The sequence below is a fragment of the Bicyclus anynana genome, chromosome 6, assembly GCF_947172395.1.
Source record: "Bicyclus anynana chromosome 6, ilBicAnyn1.1, whole genome shotgun sequence".
In the NCBI taxonomy this organism is placed as follows: Eukaryota; Metazoa; Arthropoda; class Insecta; order Lepidoptera; family Nymphalidae; genus Bicyclus; species Bicyclus anynana.
Window position 1 is genome coordinate 6,244,734 of NC_069088.1, and position 23,075 is coordinate 6,267,808.

General features: G+C 36.6%; 1 protein-coding gene across 2 annotated transcripts; it reads right to left on the minus strand.

Annotated features, from left to right (window-relative positions):
• Positions 1-94: 94 nt before the first annotated feature.
• Positions 95-22,470, minus strand: LOC112045985 (tumor necrosis factor receptor superfamily member wengen). Of its 2 annotated transcripts, none has more exons than XM_024082416.2 (4): positions 22,040-22,470; positions 19,985-20,441; positions 17,694-17,821; positions 95-254 (listed from the first exon to the last, which is right to left on the minus strand). In XM_024082416.2, exons 1-4 carry the CDS (start codon positions 22,055-22,057, stop codon positions 234-236), a joined length of 624 nt encoding a protein of 207 aa, XP_023938184.2. In that variant the 5' UTR covers positions 22,058-22,470; the 3' UTR covers positions 95-233. The 2 variants fall into 2 exon arrangements, with proteins under 2 accessions (XP_023938184.2, XP_023938182.2); XM_024082414.2 differs by having other exon boundaries at positions 17,699-17,821; positions 22,040-22,466.
• Positions 22,471-23,075: the final 605 nt, after the last annotated feature.

Genomic DNA, 23,075 nt, shown 5'->3' on the forward strand with positions numbered 1-23,075 from the left:
CGGAAGGCAGGTTCTGCTGAGAAGAGCCGTTAAGAAACTCAACAGTTTTAAAAAGCTCTTGTTTTAGTTAAAGTATGTAAATCAAACTACCATGTTTTGTTCGTACATTTTAATTGCAAAAATATTAACTCATATCCCTTTCTAGGTGATGTGCGAGGTTCCTCAGAATTTGTACTTTCATCGCTGGGTTGCGGTGGACGGTGATCACTTGTCGTGAGTTGTGTACACGTTGCCTAAGCCTTTCCCGGTGGGACCTAGAACAATGACAACAAAATATAAATACTGGTAGGTATGTATACCTAATACCTATACTTAATCACTATTAGTACAACGTAGAAGGATGTTTTACCAACTTAGAAAAGTCATAAATGGCTTTATAATATTCAATGCATCAGTAATTCAATAATTTTAGTACCTGACCTCGAAAGCCATGAATGTAATGTATCTTTATAAAATTAGGTACTCGATAATTAGTACCTAGTCACCATATTGGCGTATTTAGGATTATTTCTTAAGGACGGCTGGCTCCTGACATCAAGTCTATTATTATTAGTAGATATCATAATATAATTCCATTCGGTAGCCCAGAATTCTAGGGTGGGCACAAGTCCATTTTAGGGTGGGCGCGAAAATTAAGGATAAAAAAATCGAAAAATGGTTCTGTGTTTCGATATTTTTTTCACTGCCCCAGTGAAAAAAATATCGAAACACAGAACCATTTTTCGATTTTTTTCACTGCTTACATCTTGACATCATCATCAGAGTAAGGGTTATCGTAAGTAACGTACATAATACACCAATATCTCCAAAAGCCCACGACCTAGCCAGTTATAGCCATTTTGATTTCCGTAAGCTTTATAACCAAGAGCGTGAACCGCGAATATAGCCCCGGCAGCTGCGAGTCGTTTAGGATTCCACGCGCGCGCGAGCATGCCGTAAATTCAAATACGATCGCAACAAACCGCAATTAGCATAAGCTCGTTTTTAAAAGGCTTCTTTTTATTGCGTTTTACGAGTTATGCAAGATCAATTGCATCTCACGTAACCAATGTAGTGAGTAAGGGAAGCTAAGGTTATTACTCGTAGGTACCTACATCATGTAGGTCTTACGACCTACCTCCTTCTTTTTTTGAAGTCGGTTAAAAATGTATGACATTCCGATATACGTTAGGCTACGAACTTTTCAAACGTCCCTAGTATATAATGTTAATGTTAGGAGCAAACAGGAAAGGCGCCATAATTGGATCTCGCCCCATTCTAAAATTTACCTCGGGCCGGCCCTGCCTACATGGGATGTTTATAAAAATCTTTCATTTTGTAGTAGGTGCCTACATACAAACTTTTCACCTCTACGTAAACGTACCCAGTTGGTTCTAACGATTCCCACTAACAAATATAAATTATAGGTACCTATCAAAATTCAAATAGATGGTAAGCGGACTTCTGGGCGGCAAAGTCAATTGATGCGAAAAAACGGCTTGCTTATCTAGTGGCTACCTTATAGTAGTGTCAGGTCAGGGGTGGAGCTAACAAAAAAATATTGATTTTACGTATCAAGATATGGTCAATAAATTATTCAGTAACCCAGAGTTAGGAAATTTCCTACACCATGTGTATTTGGTAAACTACTTGATTTACCGTGTATCGCAAAGATAAAGATCCTTTCCAGTAACTCAATATTTATGAGTTACCTACCGGGAACCTTATTTTAACGGCCTACTACAGGTGGCTCAGGATCGTGATGTTTGGAAATCCCTACAAAAGATTCGAAGTCTAAGGAGCACCTTTTACAGTGCCGCGCACTTTACTCGATGGAGGAGCATTGTCTACTGAAACATGACTCGCCAAAGTGGCCCCGATCCTTAGTCATGAGGGACTGGCTGGAGAGAGAGAATAACGTACCTAGTTATAGAATGACAGACAGATATTTTATCATATCATTCGTTCGTTATCAACCCATATTCAGCTTACCGCTGAGCTCGAGTCTCCTCACAGAATGAGAGGGGTTAGGCCAATAGTCCACCACACTGGCCTAATGCGGATTAGCAGACTACACACACGCAGAGAATTAAGAAAATTTTCTGGTATGCAGGTTTCCTCACGATGTTTTCCTTCACCGATTGAGACACGTGATATTTAATTTCTTAAAATGCACACAACTGAAAAGTTGGAGGTGCATGCTCCGGACCGGATTCGAGCCCACACCCTCCGGAATAGGAGGCAGAGGTCATATCACATAACTTAATATTGTAATATATTGAATGACTGACTTTAGAACTTCGTTGTAAACTTTAAAAAGTAGTAAAAAGAGTAATTACATCAATTAATTATTTGTAGACTGCTTGTTAATTTACAGAACACCGTCGTGTTTATAAACAGACGCGATATTGGCAAGTGTATGAACGGTGAGCGAAGCGCCTATTTTGGTCGGTGTTTCCAGGAAGCTTCCTATCTAAACTCCAGTCTCGATGTTTTAATATGATTTAACCTTCAAACGCTCGACAATCTTCAGTTACACCGTCTGGTCTGCGAGACGGACAATCTAAATAGTATCCACCTAGATATACGCCCACTATACGCGATGTCTCAGAAAATTCAAGTAGGTAGGTACGTACCTAGACAAGTACAAGTATTATGATTAATAATGCTTGCAGAATATCTCATAGCCATTCCAGAAATCCTTCTAAGTACTACTAATAATAATAGAATAATAATATAAAAGCGAAAGTTTGTATGGATGTATATTTGGATGTTTGTTACTCTTTAACGCAACTACTGCACCGATTTGGCTGAAATTTGGAATGGAAATAGATTTTACTCTGGATGAACACATAGGCTTTTCATCCCGGAAAAATCCATGGTTCCCGAGGAATTCGTGAAAAATTAAATTAATTACGAAGTCGCGGGCGTCCGCTAGTTATAGGTATAACATGCAAGCACCTATGGCCATACGTATCTATGGATATACTGTATGGGTAGGTAGGATATGCAATAATTATACTTAGTATCTATCCTAGGGCGTCTAAGGAGGGCAAGAGTACGAGCAGGTAACACGTAACTTATCAAAATACACGTAACTTACCAAAAAAACCCAAAATTAACATTTTTTTGCGTCAATAGCTCTAGGGGTCATTCAAAATATAAGAGATTTTACATGGCTTGATACATAATTACATAGGCAGATATACCAGCAAGTAAATTAAACTAAAATGGCGGTAATCTGCGCAAACGTAGGTACAGTTATAAACTAAAGTGTTAAGAGCGTGGTCCGTGGTTGCCTACTTTAAATACGAGTAGGTATATCAAATAATTGAAAATTTCGTACGCGATTGTAATGGCGTCAAAGTGTTGCTATGGTTACTCATCGTACGTCGCGAACACTCGAAAACATTGTGTTACTGCGCATACTTCTACTTATAGGCCGCGTCTGATGATACAAATGACTTGGGATACATACTTCAATGTCAATTCAATTTTTTCTGAATACTTAGATGAAATGAAAGCAGACAGGATGACAATAACATCAAGTACTTAATCTGAGTATGTGAGCATATATCTATGAGTTATGACTAAAAATTTATATTTAGTCGGATAAAAAAATCTAAATCAACACGAACCTGCAGGCTTGTGATAACAATAATAATCGTAAATATATCAAACTATGAAGTGAGGATATTTTGATTTGACAACAATGAACGGAAGCGCAGTAGTAAAATGCATTATAGAGCAATATAAGCGAAGCACTGACGCGGAGGTCTACGACGTTCATCGCAACAACTATTACATCTACGAGTACTGAGTGCATAAAAATACATGCTCATTATAACTCCGGTCACGTGCTGTTGTAAGGTACTTCATCTGTGGGCAGAAGTGTTTAGAGCACGACTGTACATTGAATTAAACGCATTCAAATTGTTACCGGTATACTTATTATACTTAAAATAAAGACGTAGGTAAAGCGTAGATGCAATATCATTCAAATCATTGGCATATATAATATTGTTTTCTCCCTTGTGTTTTGAAAAAACTCCATTAATCCACTCTCCACTCAACTCCACAAATCCCGCATTACCATGGATTTTTTTCGTGATAAAAAGTAGCTTAAATGTTGCTCCATAACCTTTTCTAACTTTTTAACTGTTTTTTTTGCAGTAAACTTTTACTTTATAAAAAAGGAAGATTGTTGTTGTATTGTATGTATTGAATACAACAACAAACTTGTATTCAATACATACAATACAACAACAATCTTCCTTTTTTATAAAGTCAGCACGCCAACTGATAAAGTAGGAATATAGTTTTACACGTGAAGCTAAGCAGATAGCTACCTACCTACTACAATCGAGCGAGTAGTTTTCGAGTTCAAACAAACAAAAAATCAAATCTTACTTCTTTATAATATTAGTTTATATATGAATGCATCATAAATTCGTCAACCACCGCCATAACAAATTTTTAAGGAACGTTAGAATACGTAAGACATAATAGGAACAAAGTAGAAGATAATATTACGAAGTGATGAATGGGCCTTGAAAGTCAATCAAAACAAGAGAAATGGTAGACATTGAGACTCGAGTCCGGCCCTTATCGTGCTTTAAATATCTCGTCGCTCGCTCAGACTGAGGCAAATGATTTATTATGTTTATGCAGCTCGGCCGAGGATCCATAAACCCGCCATTCGCCAATCGTTGCAAACCATACGAATGTCGAACGCAATAGGTTACCCAGCTATCTATAGATAACAGAATAAGAATAGTATGTTTTACTGTGCTCTATGGTACTACAAAAAAAAACATAAAACCGAATTGAGTTGAGAATCTCCTCCTTCTTTGAAGTCAGTTAACGATATCATCGACAATTTTAAATATCGTCTTATTGATGGTCTAAGAATATCGCTGATTGTTTAATAAAGAGCTAAAGTTTATGGTATTGTAGTATGTTTATGGTATGATATTGTAGTCTACAATGTCACAAACTTCAGCTAGACTACTGGATCCTTTATCTATACTTATCATAAATCTGTAGAGAGGTCAATTCTGTACATGAAATATATTTCCAAAAATAACTATCAGGGGGTGACTAGTGATCGATACTGATGCCAAAAATGCAATCAGTAGTTTTTTTGTCTGTCTGTCTGTCTGTCTGTCTTTCTGTCTATCTGTCTTTCTGTCTGTCTGTCTGTATGTTCGTTATAGGAACAAAATGTGTAGTGAAGGGAAATGTTGGTAAAACGGGAGAAATTACTCCATTTTTACAGCATTTCTACTGTAAGGGCTGGATTAAAGAGGTCTAAGGACGGACGAAGTCGCGGGCGTCCGCTAGTATATTATAAAAAATAACCCGCTGCAGGACATTTGAGTGCCCAAATGCCATGCTTTCTTTATTATACTTACTAATTTATATACATTACATGAAAAATTTGGATGGATACGACCAATAAGTATTGAAATTACGTATTGGTACGACGATTCGCCAACCAACGTTTTGCATGTTAAGAAGACGACCATATCGCATTCGTATGTCCACTTCCGTGGCCCGGAAAGGAAAGGAAATTCACAAACGCGTTAGATATTCTAAACACGGCCTGATATTGGCCACGTTTGGTTTGCCATGACCCTTTCATATTTGTGATGCTTCATGCAGGAGCCGTTCCAGCAATTTTGCCGCTCCGAGCAAAGATAAATTTTGCCGCCCTTTACATACCTACACCAAAAATACTTTTTATATTATTATATTGTTAAAATAGTAATAGTTTTTTGAGCCTAGTTTGTTATGTAAAAATATTAAACTAGTTAAAAGAAATAAAATGAGTTTGTTGGGGAATAACGAAGTCAATTTTGTCGCACTGCATTTTTACCGCCCCTCATTTTTACCGCTCTGGGCAAATGCCTCCTCCTCCTCCCTTCTCCTCCCCTGGTTCGGTCGGATAAAAATAAATAACAACTATTAATAATAATTAATTATCAAAATACTTCGACCTTGCTCACGAGATTAATGTCATTTGAAATGTAGTCAATTGTTCCGACAGTCGTTTCAGTAGATGGACGTATAGCGAAAAGCTTCGATCAACACCTTAACAAGCTCTCGGTTAACTGCTGGATCAAGAGTCCGATACAGAAGGCTTTTGAGTCGGTGCGTATTGTGAGGACTAGAGGAGGTTCCTCACTCTGAAGTCCTCACCACTGGTTGCTTGGGCACTCAAATGTCCCGCAGCGGGAGAGTAGGTTTTTTTTAAATGTAACTGTTTAATAGTGTTAATTTTATTAACATAAACGAATAAATAATAGTACATTAGATATAAGTGCGGTAAGTTGAAAATTACAGCCGAGGCGATATAGTAAGGAAGAGAGGCTGTAATTTATCAAAGTGCACGTATATCATACGACGTTCAAACACATTTGCGAGGAAACACACTTTGACAGAAAACACTTTCTGAAAATGAATTTGCATCTTTGCCTATTTTCCTTAAGATTTGATGAAAAAACAAATACGTATTTTGTGCACGAATAGCGAAATGCGTGCGTTTTTTTAGGCAATGCACCAAAAACAGCCAGTATTACTAACAACGTAAATTAATATTTTTGTGTTTCTGTTACAGATAAATTTAAAAAAAAGTACCGTTTGTTTTTAGACGAATGATAAACTTTTGAAATAAAAGTATAGCACATGTGCGTTTTACTTTACAATACCTAATGAGATGCGGTCCATTACATTTTCAAGGTAGCATTGTAAATTCAAAAAGGACCTGACTCTCCTATCTCCCTACCATATTAGAAGTTATACTGTTCATTTCATCTATACAGAATAAGTCTCGCTGTAATTCATCATCATCATCATCATATCAGCCGATGGACGTCCACTGCAGGACATAGGCCTTTTGTAGGGACTTCCAAACATCACGATACTGAGCCGCCTGCATCCAGCGAATCCCTGCGACTCGCTTGATGTCGTCAGTCCACCTGGTGGGGGGTCGGCCAACACTGCGCTTACTAGTGCGGGGTCGCCATTCCAGCACTTTGGGACCCCAACGTCCATCGGCTCTTCGAACTATGTGCCCCGCCCATTGCCACTTCAGCTTCGCAACTCGTTGAGCTATGTCAGTGACTTTGGTTCTTCTGCGGATCTCCTCATTTCTGATTCGATCACGCAGAGATACTCCTAACATAGCTCGTTCCATCGCCCGCTGTGTGACTCTAAGCCTTCTTATGAGGCCCATAGTTAGCGACCAAGTCTCGGAACCATAGGTCATCACTGGCAACACGCACTGTTCGAAGACTTTTGTCTTCAGGCACTGAGGAATTTCGGACGAAAAGATGTCGCGAAGCTTCCCGAATGCAGCCCAGCCGAGTTGGATTCGACGGTTCACCTCTTTCTCGAAATTGGACCTACCTAACTGGATCATATGTCCTAGGTATATGTATTCGTCTACAATTTCGAGTGCAGCGTTCTCAACTATAACTGGGTGGAGCGATACATGAGCATTACACATTATTTTTGTTTTGCCCATGTTCATTTTCAGGCCCACCTGTTGAGAAACGCTGCTGAGGTCATTGAGCATGGTACTAAAGTCATCCAGAGTCTGTGCCATGATGACTACATCATCCGCGAACCGCAGTTGAGTGATGTACTCGCCATTGATGTTGATGCCAAGTCCGCTCCAGTCCAGAAGCTTAAAGACGTCTTCCAGTGCGGCGGTAAATAGCTTCGGAGAGATCACATCTCCCTGACGCACTCCTCGCTGCAACTGGATTGGCCTCGTAGTCTGATCCTGAATACGGACTGACATAGTGGCGTTTTCGTACAAGCACTTCAACGTTTGGATATACCTGTAATCAATTCGGCATCTCTGCAATGACCTTAGCACAGCCCAGGTTTCCACCGAATCGAAGGCTTTCTCATAGTCCACAAACGCTAAGCAAAGTGGCAGGTTATACTCGTGAGTCTTCTGTATAACCTGCCGCAGCGTATGGATGTGGTCTATGGTACTAAAGCCTTTTCGGAAACCGGCTTGTTCGGGAGGCTGGAAGTCGTCAAACCTATTAGCGAGACGATTCGTAATGACTCTCGAGAACAATTTGTAAACATGGCTTAGCAGCGAGATGGGTCTGTAATTCTTCAGCAAGGTGTTGTCACCTTTTTTGAAGAACAGAACCACCACGCTCCTATGCCACGCCTCAGGCGTCGTGCCCTCGTGAATGACGGAATTGAACAATCGCTGAAGGACTTTAAGTATCGGTTTTCCACCCGCTTTCAGGAGTTCTGCTGTGATTCCGTCCTCACCTGGCGCCTTATTGTTCTTCAGGTGTTTGAGAGCCACACTAATCTCGTATAGGCTGACGTCCGAGATATCTTCGGTATAGTGTCGGGTCAACTTGGCTCTGGGGTCTTTAGCCAAATTGGCAACAGGCTGCTGAGTAGTCGTGTATAGCTGTCCATAGAACTTCTCGACCTCACTTAATAACTCGGGCTTGGAAGAAATTAGATTACCGTGTTCGGTCTTCAAACGCGTCAGCTGCCTCTGTCCAATAGACAGATCTCTGGCGAAAACTTTCGAGCCTCGCTGTAATTATTTATCTAAAAACCTAGAGCTAAGGCATAATTGTTACCAGAAATAGAATCTTACTTCAAACTAACCTCTACGTCCTAATCCCAATACGCCCACCTGTTATAAAAAAGCCATAACACGAACCTCAAAATAAAATCACGAACTAGCAATGAATAGTGAATACAGACAGCTATTATCATAAAGTGGAAGTTTATATCGTTATGTGCGTGCTATGCGCTCCGTACATACGTCAGTTTCTGGCGTTTATGATAGATCGTCAATAAACAGTTTAGATTGGATGAAGTCTATTATTGACTGCACAAACATCTCGAAGGGAAGCTTTTGGACCATTTCCTGGCAAGAGAGAAATGGGGCCGTGAATGACGCACGGTTTTACCTCTACATCCGTTCATATTTATAAGCCGAAGATTTTTTTACGTATCCTACTAATTATTAGCTGCCGGGAACTCGCTTACACTTTCTATTTATATTAACCCGTATACTTATAATAATGAAAGCGTTCTACGTACAAAGTTAACTTGTACAAAAGTATTTCTATTTATAAATTGTAAACTCTACTTCAAAGAGTTAGGTATTTCTAACGCAGCGGTTTTTTTGTTTTTCTTTACTTTAATGGGTCTTTTTGCATTCGCTTGCAAACGACTGTGCACTTAACTTTGATTCACAGCCACTGTTTTTTGTTTCTTTTTTTGTAGTTGACTGATTGATGAATGTATACTAAATATATACTAAAGAAATACTAAAGAATATATATACTAAAGAAATGTTTAGTAATTTACACAAAGGGATCATTTTGATTATTTACAGCAGGGAAATATTTCAATAATTTCATTTATTAATTTATCTTCGCTTTTTAAAGTAGGTAGATAGGTAGGTATGTGATGTTGAACAGCCTTGTCAGGTCAGCCATGTAGATCAACAATGCAAGGTTCACAAAATATCTAGTTTCACACAATACAAAATCTATTCGTAGTTGAGGCGACCGCAATTTTTTGCTGCCAAGCTTTGCCTACGGACTCGCTCGGGTGCACAATTTTTTGTCTAATTTTGGATTATGATAGATTCTTAGGAAGCTGAGCTTGGATAATTTTCGTAGCGATTAAGTTTTATTACCAAATAACTGCAACTTCCGCGTAGATTATGTTTTCCAAAATGTTGAATTCGCGAAGAATTGATTTTTTAGTCCGTCCGATCTCTTTAATACCTTACCTTCTATCTTTTACATCATAGGTTTTACCAAACAAAATTATATTGCTAATTTCACCGAATTGTATTTTTGATTCAAATTTCAAGTTTGAACAATAATTAAGAATGACAATTAGGACAACGATCTTATACCTAGTTATTAAGTTATCACGAAAAACTTTAGAGAGAGAAAATATTCCATATTTTAATGTAAGAATCATATGCGGTTGTCTAACTCTTATATTATATATCTTTAACGTGATCTAGGTAGAGTTACTAATCATAAGTAAGTCGGTATTCTACATAGATCACGCAAAACTGAGAACATTTCTTCTGAAGTCAGATAGATAAATATAAAATGGAAGTCTAAGCAGAAAGGTAAACAATTAACGTCCATTTCGAATTGAATAGTAAGCTCCTACGTCTATAACTGCCTCGTCGGACACAACACAAATGTCTACAAGTGGCCGTCACGAAATAACGTGACTGGAGAATGCAGTTTGTTTTGTTTACTACCTTGTTCTTCGAATTCTCTTTCTTCAATACCGGTCATTATGACAATCAAATTTCATGATTTTACATTTTTGTTTGTATTTACTGCAATTTACTCTTTGTTTTACTGTATCTAAGGCCTAGTTTGGACAGTACAGACAGACACTCCTAGTCTGTACGTACGTCTTATAGGGCAGAGGCAGACTATAAAAAAGTAAACAGACTAAAAAGTAAGCAGACTAAAAAGCGCGGTAATTTTTCTGCGATCCGATCAAGTTAGTCAATTATGCATAGTTCGTACTACTCTGGTATTTCAGTCGAGTACGACCGAATTTTGGGCGGTAAATCAAAAAATTGTTCGTACTCGACTAAAATACCAGAGTAGTACGAACTATGCATAATTGACTAACTTGATCGGATCGCAGAAAAATTACCGCGCTTTTTGGCTACTTGGCTACCGAATAATTACAGTCGAGCGAGAGGATTATTAATTAATTATTAATTCGCTAAGAAAGTAGGAGAAACGTCTCACCATTGAGACATTATAATTTATAGCGCTAGAGGCGTCTCCTGTGAGACTGACTTTGATATTGAGTGCATATTGCGCCGTCAATGCACATTAGATCGCGGTTTATGGCAGTGGCATAATTAAAAAACGGCAGGGCTGGCAAAATACCACGGTTCCACAATTCGAAGGGGCCCCCGCCTGAGAGGTCGAGCTCAGAAGTAATGTGTCATTAAAATAATTACGTTTTCGGAACCCTTAAAATTACATGTGACATCCTATGAACTCGCAACGGGCTAATTATACGAAGTACGTTCAATAAATCGAGGGTTATTATCAAACAGCTCGCCAATATTTGTCACCGTCATAACTGATAAGTAAATCTATGTTTTCAATCCCCCATAGGAAACGAGAGTTGCGATATAAAACATTGTAGGAAGCGAATCCTACGATTCACTGAATTGTAGGAAGCCATTTTATTAGTATCACACTTCTCGGGATACCACCTTCATGGTTTATCCCACGACACAGGTGCCATCTTGAATAATAAGTGTGGTCTATGGAGTACGAAGTAATTTTGACTGCGTACTTTTACTTAATCAGCTTAGTAAAGTTCCTTCGTCATTTTGAATTTTCTAATAATTTTGAATCTTACAGTTCGTTTCATCACTCTGGAAAATTTGGCGCGATTCACGATAATAGCAGGCAGGTACATAATATTCTGAACGTCACCGTACCCATGCTATCTGAAAAACACTTAAGTAAGGGTTTGGAAAACTATAATATTTGGGCGACCTTTACATCAAGGCTCATGGATCGAACGGTCTTGCGATTTTAGTGCTACACAATTTACTGTAGCTATATTTAGCGTAAATCGTCCAAGTATATTTTTTTTTAATTTCATATTTTTAACGTATAACATCACGCTACGACAAATAGAAGCGCAGCATTATTGAAAAGTGTGACAAAAACGGAAAAATATTTTTTTTCTGTGAACTTCTACTGCGTCGGTTGAAGCTACGCAAAAAATAATTACCTACCATAATCGAAACAGATTGCCCATTAATGTAATAAAGTTAACGTATTATGTGAAAGATATAGATAGGTAATATACGAGCGTAAACAGAAGATGTGAAGACAAATGTTAGCCAGGTGCTTTGACCTGTTTTAAGACGTTCCTAGACGTACCTACAGATGTAGGTAGGTACGCATGTAATAGATAATACGAAGTAGGTACCTATTACAGTCGTCTGAAGACATGATTTTTTATATCATCATCATCATCTTATCAGCCGATGTTCGACACTGCAGAACATTAGGCCTATTGTAGGGACTTGCAAACATCACGATCCTGAGCCGGCTGCATCCAGTGAATCTCTGAGACTCGCTTGATGTCAGTCCACCAGGTCAGGTGGGGGGTCAAACAACACTGCGTTTTCTAGTACAGGATCGCCATTCCAGCATCTTGGAACTTGTTGAACTGTGTCGGTGAATTTGGTTCTTCTCTCTGATTAGATCTCGCAGAGACACTCCGAGCGAAGCACGTTTCATCGTCCGCTATGTGACTCTGAGCCTCCTTATGATTCCCGCAGTTAGCGACCAAGTCTCGAAACCATAGGTCATCACTGAAGACTTTCGGCTTTAAGCACTGATGAATTTCGAACGAAAAGATATCGTAAAGTTTCCAGAATGCTGCCCAGTTGGATTCGGCGGTTTAGGTACCTTTTTCTCGAAATTGTACGTAGGTGCGTAATCTTAAGTTTAGCAATAGTATTCAGAAGAAGTTTGATAGCACAGTTCAATAACCCAATAAATCCCCGATCGATGTTTGTTTATCATTAATTATTGTCGAAAATCGAAGCAGGAAGTGAGAGGCTTCCCGGCGGCGAATGAAAACCCCCGGGCCGGAAGCGGTGCGCCCGGTCGGTCCCATAGACAAGCTTGCATTACAAATGACGGCTAAATGAACGCACGTGCGTTTGAACTTTGATAGATGGATGTTGACTTGTGGAATTACTATTATATGGCTATCCTTGAAGAGAAATTCTTCATTAGAGTGAGTTGGTGAAGAGATTATTACGTTAGAACGTTACAAGAAATAATCTCAACTTTAACTAACCTTTGCACTACTGTTCTACTTATATGTATATCATTATTATAAACCAGCCGGCACAAATTAAAAAAGGAAACAAGTGCATATGTATTTAAATTATTTTATCATTTTCAAAGAGAAATACAATAAGTATTGTGTAAATGAAATATTTAGCAAATTATACATCGAAACCGTACCTTAAGAGTTAATGAGATTTGCAGTAGCGTCAACAGAAAAATCGAAAGGGGAATGTCCATTCCCGGCCCAGACCTTTCGTCCCCGCCCCCCACTTTGCATAAAACTAAAAAATACTTGATAATTTTTGTTTAATAATGAATAAATTACTTTATCCATAGCGGTTTGCTATAACTGTCCCCAAAAAATAAGTTTCACAACGATATTTGACAATATTATAGTTGTTGTATGACATTTTTGAAGACACGAACATGAACAGTGTTGCCAGCTAAGTGATTTATTTGGTTTAATCAATATTTTAACCGAATAATAATAATCGATCTTTTTCTACAACAAAATCACCTGGAAAAGCAAAAGTTGTAATAGATTATAATGTTTTTGATTATAATATCTGCCTCACTCTTTAAAAACCATTGCATAGTCGACATTATAAAACGTTTCTTGATATCAAAGTACCTATTATATTTTTCGCAATAACCAACCACTAAGAACTCAACTGATTTTTTTAGTTTAATCGATATTTAAATGGATAATAATAATAATCGAGCATAACATTAGGAACCTAGGATCACTGCGTAGAAACATTACCAACTGCGCCATTTAAATACTATCTATACTAATATTATAAAGCTGGAGAGTTTGTTTGTTTGTTTTTGATTGAACGCGCTAATCTCAGGCACTACTGGTCCGATTTGAAAAATTCTTTCAGTGTTAGATTATCGAGGAAGGCTATAAGCTATATATTATCTCCGCATTCCTACGGGAACGGGAACCACGCGGGTAAACCGCGCGGCGTCAGCTAGTATAATATATAATATAAGTAGTAGCGCAAGTCCGTAACTTCGGCGCGTGCAATGCGGTTTTTCACGATCGGCCAACGCGCAAGCTACAGCTATACTAAGCTGATATAAATAAGTGGTCAAAGTGATCTTAATAGTTGATATTCAATCCCTTTCTTCCGATAACTTTTTCCTTTCATCCGATCTAACTAAATCAAATTCTATATATTTCTATGTATGTATAAATAGTATACATATTGTAGATAATATATTATGTTTACATAATACATTGACATAAAATTGCAGGCGTCCGCAATTTTGTCCGGGTGAAAACGCAATATCATGACAAACTACTTGTATAAACCTTCTTCTTGAATCACTTTATTTATTATTGAAAATCAATAAAAAACCATTGCGTCGTGTAAAAGATAGTGAAAACAATGACGTGTTATTCTAGTAATAAAATTATTCAATTAGAAATCGATACGAAGTTATTCGATTTTTCGTGTTTCGTATGGCAACATCGATTTGACTTTTGGACAGATAATCTGTTGATGTCAATAATTGTCAAATTGTCAATGTCATTCTCATTTTATTAATTAGATAATGTCATTGAATTAATTTACTGATTTTGTCTGTTTTCTGTTTACCTTCAGTATTTTTTGAACCGAATTATAATTTTTCAAACCACAGCTATAATATAAATAAAACTTGCACGAAGTTAAATTCGAAATTCGAATAATGTTGACCCTGAACCGGAAAAATTGCAAGTTTATTTCAGCTCTCAGATGTAAATACAAGAGGACATTTACGCTGCATTAATCAATGTTAATATCAATATTAAAATTATTATAGTTGGCATCAATTGTCAATAAAATGTCACGAAAATACGAATACATTCTGTTTGAAACATGCTCGTAAACAAGTACACAGCAGGTGCAGGCAGCATAAATAATGTTTGATCCATTTTTAATGTGAAAAACGATTATTATTCATAAGAAATAATATGTATAACTTTAATAATTTTTGTCATGTTATTGTGTCAAGTCACAACAGAGTGTAGTTTCCCATATAAGTGTTGAAGTGTCGCTCAGTGTATTTTTATGACTAACCAATATTGCTGTATTAAAAAGTACATTTACTGTGTAATTACTGGCATAAAAGGCATAACATCTAGTCAGATGTAGGAGCACATAGGTTTTCTTGCATTGTTGATGGTTTGTTCAAGCAATATTTAGTGCATAGAAGTATTATAGTATATTTATCCTACTTTCCTGATTAATATTAAATGTGAACTGTGAGTTTGTATGTCAGTTTGCTACATTTTCACACCCTAAACCAATTTTAAAACAGTAATAAATTGTGCATACTAGAGAATTATCTTAATTCTCAGCGTGTGTGAAGTCTGCCAATCCGCATTGGGCCAGTGTGGTGGACTATTGGCCTAACCCCTATCATTCTGAGAGGAGACTCGAGCTCAGTAGTGAGCCGAATATAGGTTGATGATGACGACGAATAAATTGTGGAATAACATAACATTATTAAATCCACTAAGTAAACCAATTATAAAACTCTGATTAAATTATTTGCTGGATTTTCATATTTTATTACTATTTCAGTTATCCAGCGTCATCCCAAGTTTGTCAAAATTGCTGGAAAACGACTGATAAAGCAGCATCTTGCTCAACTGAAGAACGGAAAATAATTATGTAATAGCGACAAACACTCCAAATCAATGTTGTTTTCCTCGCTGTAATAATTCCAACAGGCTAACTGTTATGAACTATATAGGTAGGTACATCTATTTTGTCAATTTAATTATTATGTGCCTCATTAGTATTGTTTTCTCTTACAATCAATATACAACACAATCTTGAACCATTTTACAAATTGAAGATTTTGCTTCATTATTAAAAATAATATGAGTATGTATAATAATCATTTAGATTAAGAAAATATTTAACACACACCATACAGTTTATCTATATCTTGGCTTAACAGAAACATTTAAATTAAATTATAAAACCCAAACAACAGCCGGGACAATTCATTTATTTACAGTGCTTGTAAACTAAGCCTTGGTTTTGCAAACAAGCACTTTTGAAATAATAAGGTTGACTATTTGTCCATCTCCAGACAGACAGACAGACCTCATCACCAGATAGGAAAACAAGTTCTGCTGAGGAGAGTCAGCAAGAAACTCAACAGTCACTCTTTTTTAGAAAAGTAATACAATATTATAATTTACAATTGTTAACATCATTACAATAATTTCTTCTAGTAGAAGCTGATCCAATGGCCTCCAAGTAGTGGCGTGCACTTCATACATGCATTAAAGTACTGCATATCCTAAGAGTTGTCTTCATTAGTAAATACAGATTTTTCCACTTTGCTTAATTTTATTACTAGTGCATACCCTGATCGACAACCATATGCACGCCACTGCCTGGTTGGTTGGTTGTTTCATTTATTGATTTATTTGTTAAGCTTGTTGGTTACATAAAATAATAAATCTATTCATGTACAGCTTTAATGTTACTTCATCTCCGGTGTACTTTTTGAGCAGTGAGAGTGATAAAATAATTTTTTTTTTTTTTATGTCTAGCAAACTTTTATTAAAAAAATTATTTAACCAAATCCTTATTTATACATCATATTATCATCTCCATATACTTTTATGGGGGGGCGTAACTGGGTTTCTTGGGCCAACGTTGTATGGGCTGGTGGACATTCCCCTTTGGTGGTGTTATTTTTATAAGTATAAGTATTTATAATTTTTATACTTAGTATAAATCAGAACGATTTCCATGGGAGAGGGGATTAAAATGTCTACTTAACAATATTTCATCAACACGTAGTCTGAATTAATTCATTCTTTTTTGAATCAAATATTTTCTCAATTATATTTCCAGATAATGTCGGTTTTGAAGTTTGAAAATTCTATACGGATGGAGGGTGTCCGCTAGTAACATAAAGATTTAGTCTGAAAATTTTACAAAAAAGCACGCGCAGATAGTTAGATTATCAAGTGGCACAAAATATTGTTATAATATTGTATTTGAAATGAATTAATAATTAAAACTTAACTAACTTTGGCAACTCAACTATATAACTTATTTCATGCGTAAGTGGCCCATTTGGTATCGTTATGAAGCTCAATTACTTGATTGTGCTCAACGATTTAAATTGCTAGAAGATCAAAGTGATTGGTAGATAACGATCTGTTAAATTTATCTAGGTACCATATAAAATTATCTTTTAAATTAATTTGATTTCGTTTAAAACTAGAACTTTTGTTTATAATATGAAACGAAAAATCTCATGTAGCTGGTAGAACTTATTTGCAAGATGGATAAACAATTTACACTGCTGTCAATGTGACCCCAGATTAAAAGTAAATCTTACTAAACGTGCGCGCCCACGCGTCTTTATTTTAGACATTTAACTCGGTTCAATTACTGGCATGCCGCCAGTAATCCTTGCCTTTAACCTGCCGGCTATCCCGCCGGTCTGCGCGCCAGCTAACGACTTACGAGATGAATACGATGCCGTAAACATTCCTTTTAGGTATTCCTTTTTGGGAACTTATTATTTTCATCCTTCATGCACGCGCAACGTCATACGTTTACTTTACGCGTCTGCTTATTTTTAGAACTGAAGACTAACTTTGTTACTAAGGTCATTGTTGCGGGCATTGACGAGTGTATTTATATATTAGTTTGATGCTTACTTTCACCACAGAATACATATGTCTTTCACAAAAGATAATGCGCTAAAGCAGCGCTTATTACATCCGTGCTTACTATGCTTAGATATTGAAAATTATTTTGAACAAGTTTTGTTAAGAAATGGAAAAGAAATAAATAAAAAATTTCATACCTTACCTAACAAAGTATCTTTGCCGACATGTATATTGCAGTAGATGTGATGATCGGTGGATACCGGCTCTGCCGGTGTTTCCGCACCCGCTTCCATCAGTTTCAGCTTAGCTGATAAATCTTGTACATCTGCATGAAATAAATAACTATTAACACATAATAAATTAAAGATATATGGTATGTACCATAAATAGGACACTTAAAGGTTGTTAAGACGTGTTGTCGAAAACTATGCCAAGTGAAAGTATTTATATTGAGTAACACATTCTTACAGTCAATCTAAGCATCTGAGTTTACTGCGTGAATATTAATTGATCATCGTAAATCCCTGCCCTTTTTTGACATTTTGTATTATTATCCATCAATGTTCACAAAAGTATTACCAAAACATTATGAATACAAACAAACAACAATAAAAAAAAAAAACGAAAATTTTGACGCTTTTGCAAAATAAACAATGAATTATGAGTTCTTGCACGCAATAATAAGCGAACAATTGGAACTGTAGAAACAAAAGCAGAAAACAAATGGGACATTGAGGCTCGCTACTGTGCTCTGGTTTTGGTATACGCGAGCACAAACAAAAAACACCGTTAGCTATTGTTCCGAAGGCGGCCAGCCACGCAGGTCAAAATTAGTACCGCACATGTTTAAACAAACTCTCATTGTTTACGTGGACTTGCGCCTGCGTTGCTGCTCGGCGTCTCTACGCCGCGCCAAAGCTAGATTTACGATGTGGTGTGAATGTGAAAGCACACTCGAAGTTTGTGTGGGCTAGTCTAAACGGAGTCCCTACTGATTCATGGCGCTTTCTGTGGGCGGCTGAGAGAAACCACCGATAACTCTGCAATTCGTTTAGAATTTATTATATATAGTTTTTTTTATCAGTCTAAAAATATTTTTGTTTTAAATACGAAAAATCCATTTCTTGTGAAATTACCCACTAAAATTTTTATAGAATTATTTAACTTTTGTTTTAAGTTTACAGATAAAATGCTCGTATCCCGTGTATAGAGATATGAAATGAGGCCACCTTCGCACAAATATAGAGTTGGCAGATATAGTACCTATATTTTTAAAAGTAGCACACAATTGTTTAATTTTTGGAGCATTAAACTCGTTCAGGCTAGCAACTAGTAACTCATATACACCCTATTTAGCGTAAGACACGGTTTTAAAACTTTATTTTTCAACTCAATAGGACATTAATTAAATTCATAACTCACTAACAATACCAAATGACGTACTCCGAGAAAATAGAAAAAAAATGTAATAAAATTGCGAGATCCTTTTTAAACTCAATTTTTAACTCTTTCGTAAACAAAAATGGTACAAACTACTTATATTGTATTCAAGGCACAATATACGAATCCATTTTTGAAGAATTTATCAATCAACTCAAATGCCATTGCAGCTGTGAATTACCTAAGTCATAAGTTTGATACGACTGCATGTCTAACGTTAAGGTCGGTATTAATCGTTGTATCTCTTGATATTCAATAAGCGTCGTCAACTCGTCAGTTTCGTTAGAGCTGTCCATGTCCACATACTCGTATATACGTACAACTATGACTAGAGGCCATTCCTTGTCAGTTATATCTACTTAGCTGGAGGTCGCTCGTTCATCATTGTCCTGAATAAATAAACCGTTATTGAAACTAATGTTGTTCCTACATCTTGTTTGTGTGATATTTGTATGTTCATAAGTTACGAAAAGCAATACCACGATAGAATAAAGTTTTATCAATATTATATTCTTCGCTATTTTTTTTGTCCATTCACCCAGACACATTTACGTTTATTATGACGACTTATTAAATTTATCTTAAAACTTTTACTGATTTGAGTTTTCAAGTTAAATATATCTGCGTTAGCATTTCATCTTCTTGTATACTGTATACGCCTATAGGTAAATATGTAGTGTTTACAATAAACTATTGCATCTTATTAGTTAGGTACTAACTTTTATCTGTTCACTTCTGATCTTTAAGTATTAAACTTATTACCTGGCATTATTTTTGCCGTTTGTTGCCGTTGTTATGATGCTCTGAAATATTATTATTCATATTTTTAACAGGAACATCTAGTCATAAAATATTATATTTGACGATAGCAACAACATATTGAAATGATTTATATTCATGTAGGCTAGATTTATCATGGATCGTAGCCAACTACCAACTCGTATACCATGTTTATCAGTCGACGGTATATTGCCAGTTCAAAATTGTACTAAAAGTAGATTTAGCGATGACATGATAATTGATAGCATCTACTTATAGCCAAGCTTACCTGACTTTAGCGCTAATTTCAACGTCCTCCATTGCTTCGCGTGGTACAGCGTCAGCGTAAGCACTACCACAAAGAACACTACACAGCCACTCACAGCGACAGTCAGCGTCGAGGTTTGTACGTCCCATTCGAGTTCCTCTTTCACTTCACCGCTATAGTCCGAGTACTCGTAGTACTCGTAATCACTGGCAGTTTCACTTGTGTCATTGTTGTCGGCCGTGTTGAATGGCCATATGCGCACCTCGCGAAGAGGCTGGCAGATGGTGTCACGGTGCACCTCGCAGGGGAACTTGACGACGACGAAGCGGCGCGGGACACAGCGCGTGCACGGCACGCAGGCGCCTCGCTGCCGGTGCCACCAAGTCCGACCCCGCTCACACGCGCCATCGCCCGCTGCGGGCCCGAGCGCCAGGGTAGCGATCACCAAACACAACTTTGCTATCTCTCCTCGCATTACCTGAACACACATAAGGCTTTTAGACAAACAAACAGAAGAGTTTTAGATATGTACGTCAATATTTGTACTAAATGGGATCCCAAAACGCTGTTTGTAGCAATGGGATTACTTGAAAAAAATTGCAATATTCTCTGTGCTTTAAAATATACTAGCCGATGCTTCGTAGTTTCACTCACTGTTGCATTTTCCATGAGAATATGAGGATGAAATATAGCCTACACTCTCACAAAAAACGTGGTTTTGTAGTGGTAAAAGAATTTTCAAATAAAAAAAAAACACATTTTGCAACATAATAAGAAAGCAAATAAACCAACGCGGCCAGTGCTAAACTGGACGTACAACAGTGATAAATTGAAATAATGAAGATTAGTAACTATTAAACATCGTGACCGTAAATACACTCTGGAAATTTATGAAATAAAAATTAATGTTTGTAAGTTTTAGCAACATTAGTGTACTTTTTGTTGCTGACCATACAACTACTTAGGTACATACATATTATATAAAAATGTAAAGATTTAAATTTCGAATGTACACGTTATTTCATTGTGAATCTTTCTCAGGAGCAAGTATTTTACATTAAATTTAAATTCCACTTCGCTAGTCTAGGTCTTGGAATTCAGTCCTACATTTACAGTTTCTAAGAATAGCAAGACTTGTTTGAGAAGAACTTCAATGTATACAAACGTACAGTTACACTTTGTAGCATATATTACATAAAGTATTTGCATATACCGATGGATGTATTTAGAAATATTGAATTATGATAAAATTAAGGTTTCCAAAAAGAAAGAGGGTTTTATGTTCAGCTATAGGTACATATATGTATAAATCGTTTATTGCATTTTATAAACCCTATGATCTTGTTAGGTACCTATGAAGTTGTAAATCCAACTATACTACAATATCTATACTAAAAAGGAAAAGTTTGTGGTATTGTAGGGGGTAATCTCTAGATCTACTTAACTGATTTAAAAAAAATCTTTTACCAATTTAAAGCCACGTTATTTGTGAGTGTCATAGGCTATATTTTATCCCCGCATTCTCACTGGAACGGGAACTACGCGGATGAAACCACGGGGCATCTGCTAGTAATTGATATACTCTCAAGTACGTATACACGTAAATATACCTACATATAAAATTATAGATGTGTAGCAAATAATCTTAATTATATTCGTTCAAAAATACCAGTATTTTTTAAATTTTTACTTTGTCAGAGTATTAAAATTAAAAAGTGGCTTATTATTCTATCCATACTTTTTTACCTTATAATATTAAGCTCCACTTTGAATATACATATATATTATTAATAATATTTTAATAATTACAAAATATTAAGAATAATGTATAGCAAATAATCTTAATTAAATTCATTTAAAAATACCAGTAATCTTAATTTTTTTTTCAGAGTATTAAAATTAAAAAGTGGCATACTAATATTCTATCCATACTTTTTTTCCTTTATAATATTAAGGTCCAGTTTGAATATACATATTGTTAATAATAAATTAACAATATTTTAATAATAACAAAGTAATACGAAGGTAGGTAGGTATTTAATAAAAATAAATAGACTACTTAATACTAGTATTTACCTTAATGCTTAAAATCATGTAGTTCTGCTAAGGGCCCTTGTAGGTCCTCATCTCTAATTGAAACATAAATCCCACTTTCACTAGCACATCATATCTATCCATTAGATAGTAATCCGTTTGTACATAAATATTAATCCCGTAAATTTTATGAAAACGTTACATCATTGCCTATTGTAGAACATTTCAATTTGTTTGATGTTTATTGTTGAAAGACGCAAGTGTTCACCGACGCAGAGAACACGTTCACTACAAATTGCCTCTGTAGATCGACTCGCGCGAGTCGCGACTCACGAGCAAGCTCACGAGTTCACGATACACGAACGAACTACGGATACGGAGTCAGAATCACGACTATGATATGAGACAGGAAAGGAACACGAACGGCTTGGATATTGGTTCGAAATTCGAACTTCGAATCCGGACGCCTAGCGTCTAACGGGCAACTCGCGCGCAGCTAGCGTCCTCAGCTCACATTTAAAGTAAGTGTATTTATCTATGGTCCTCACAAATGGAGAACTAATTTCTTTGGTTTGGTCAGAGTAAATATGGTTTGGTGCAGTCAGTCACTGGCCACTGCAGTGCGAATGAAATGAATAAGTACTAGTACCACTAGTACCTACCTACTTATTAATTGCATTACCAGGTAGTTGGGTATTAGAGACGGGGAGCGATTTTTATCAAAACTAAATAACTGGGTAGGAACCTTAATTTAACGATTTAAAATTTTAATTTTGTTAGGGTTCCGTAGTCCACAAGTAACCCTTATAGATTCGCCATGTCCGTCTGTCTATCCGTCCGTGCGTCCGCGGTTTGGAGCAGACACTCTTTACTATTATAAAGCTGTAATTTAGCTTGAGTATGAACATTAAAAATAAGAAAAAAGTAAAATAAAATCTTGTAAAATATTTCTATAAGGTACTTACCTACCTGCCCTACATGTAAAGTGGGTATAATTTTTCTTTACTCGTTTATGTCATAGTGTGGGGTATCGTTGTTAGAGTCAAGTGTACGCCCCTCCTCCCTTTCTATCAGCTAC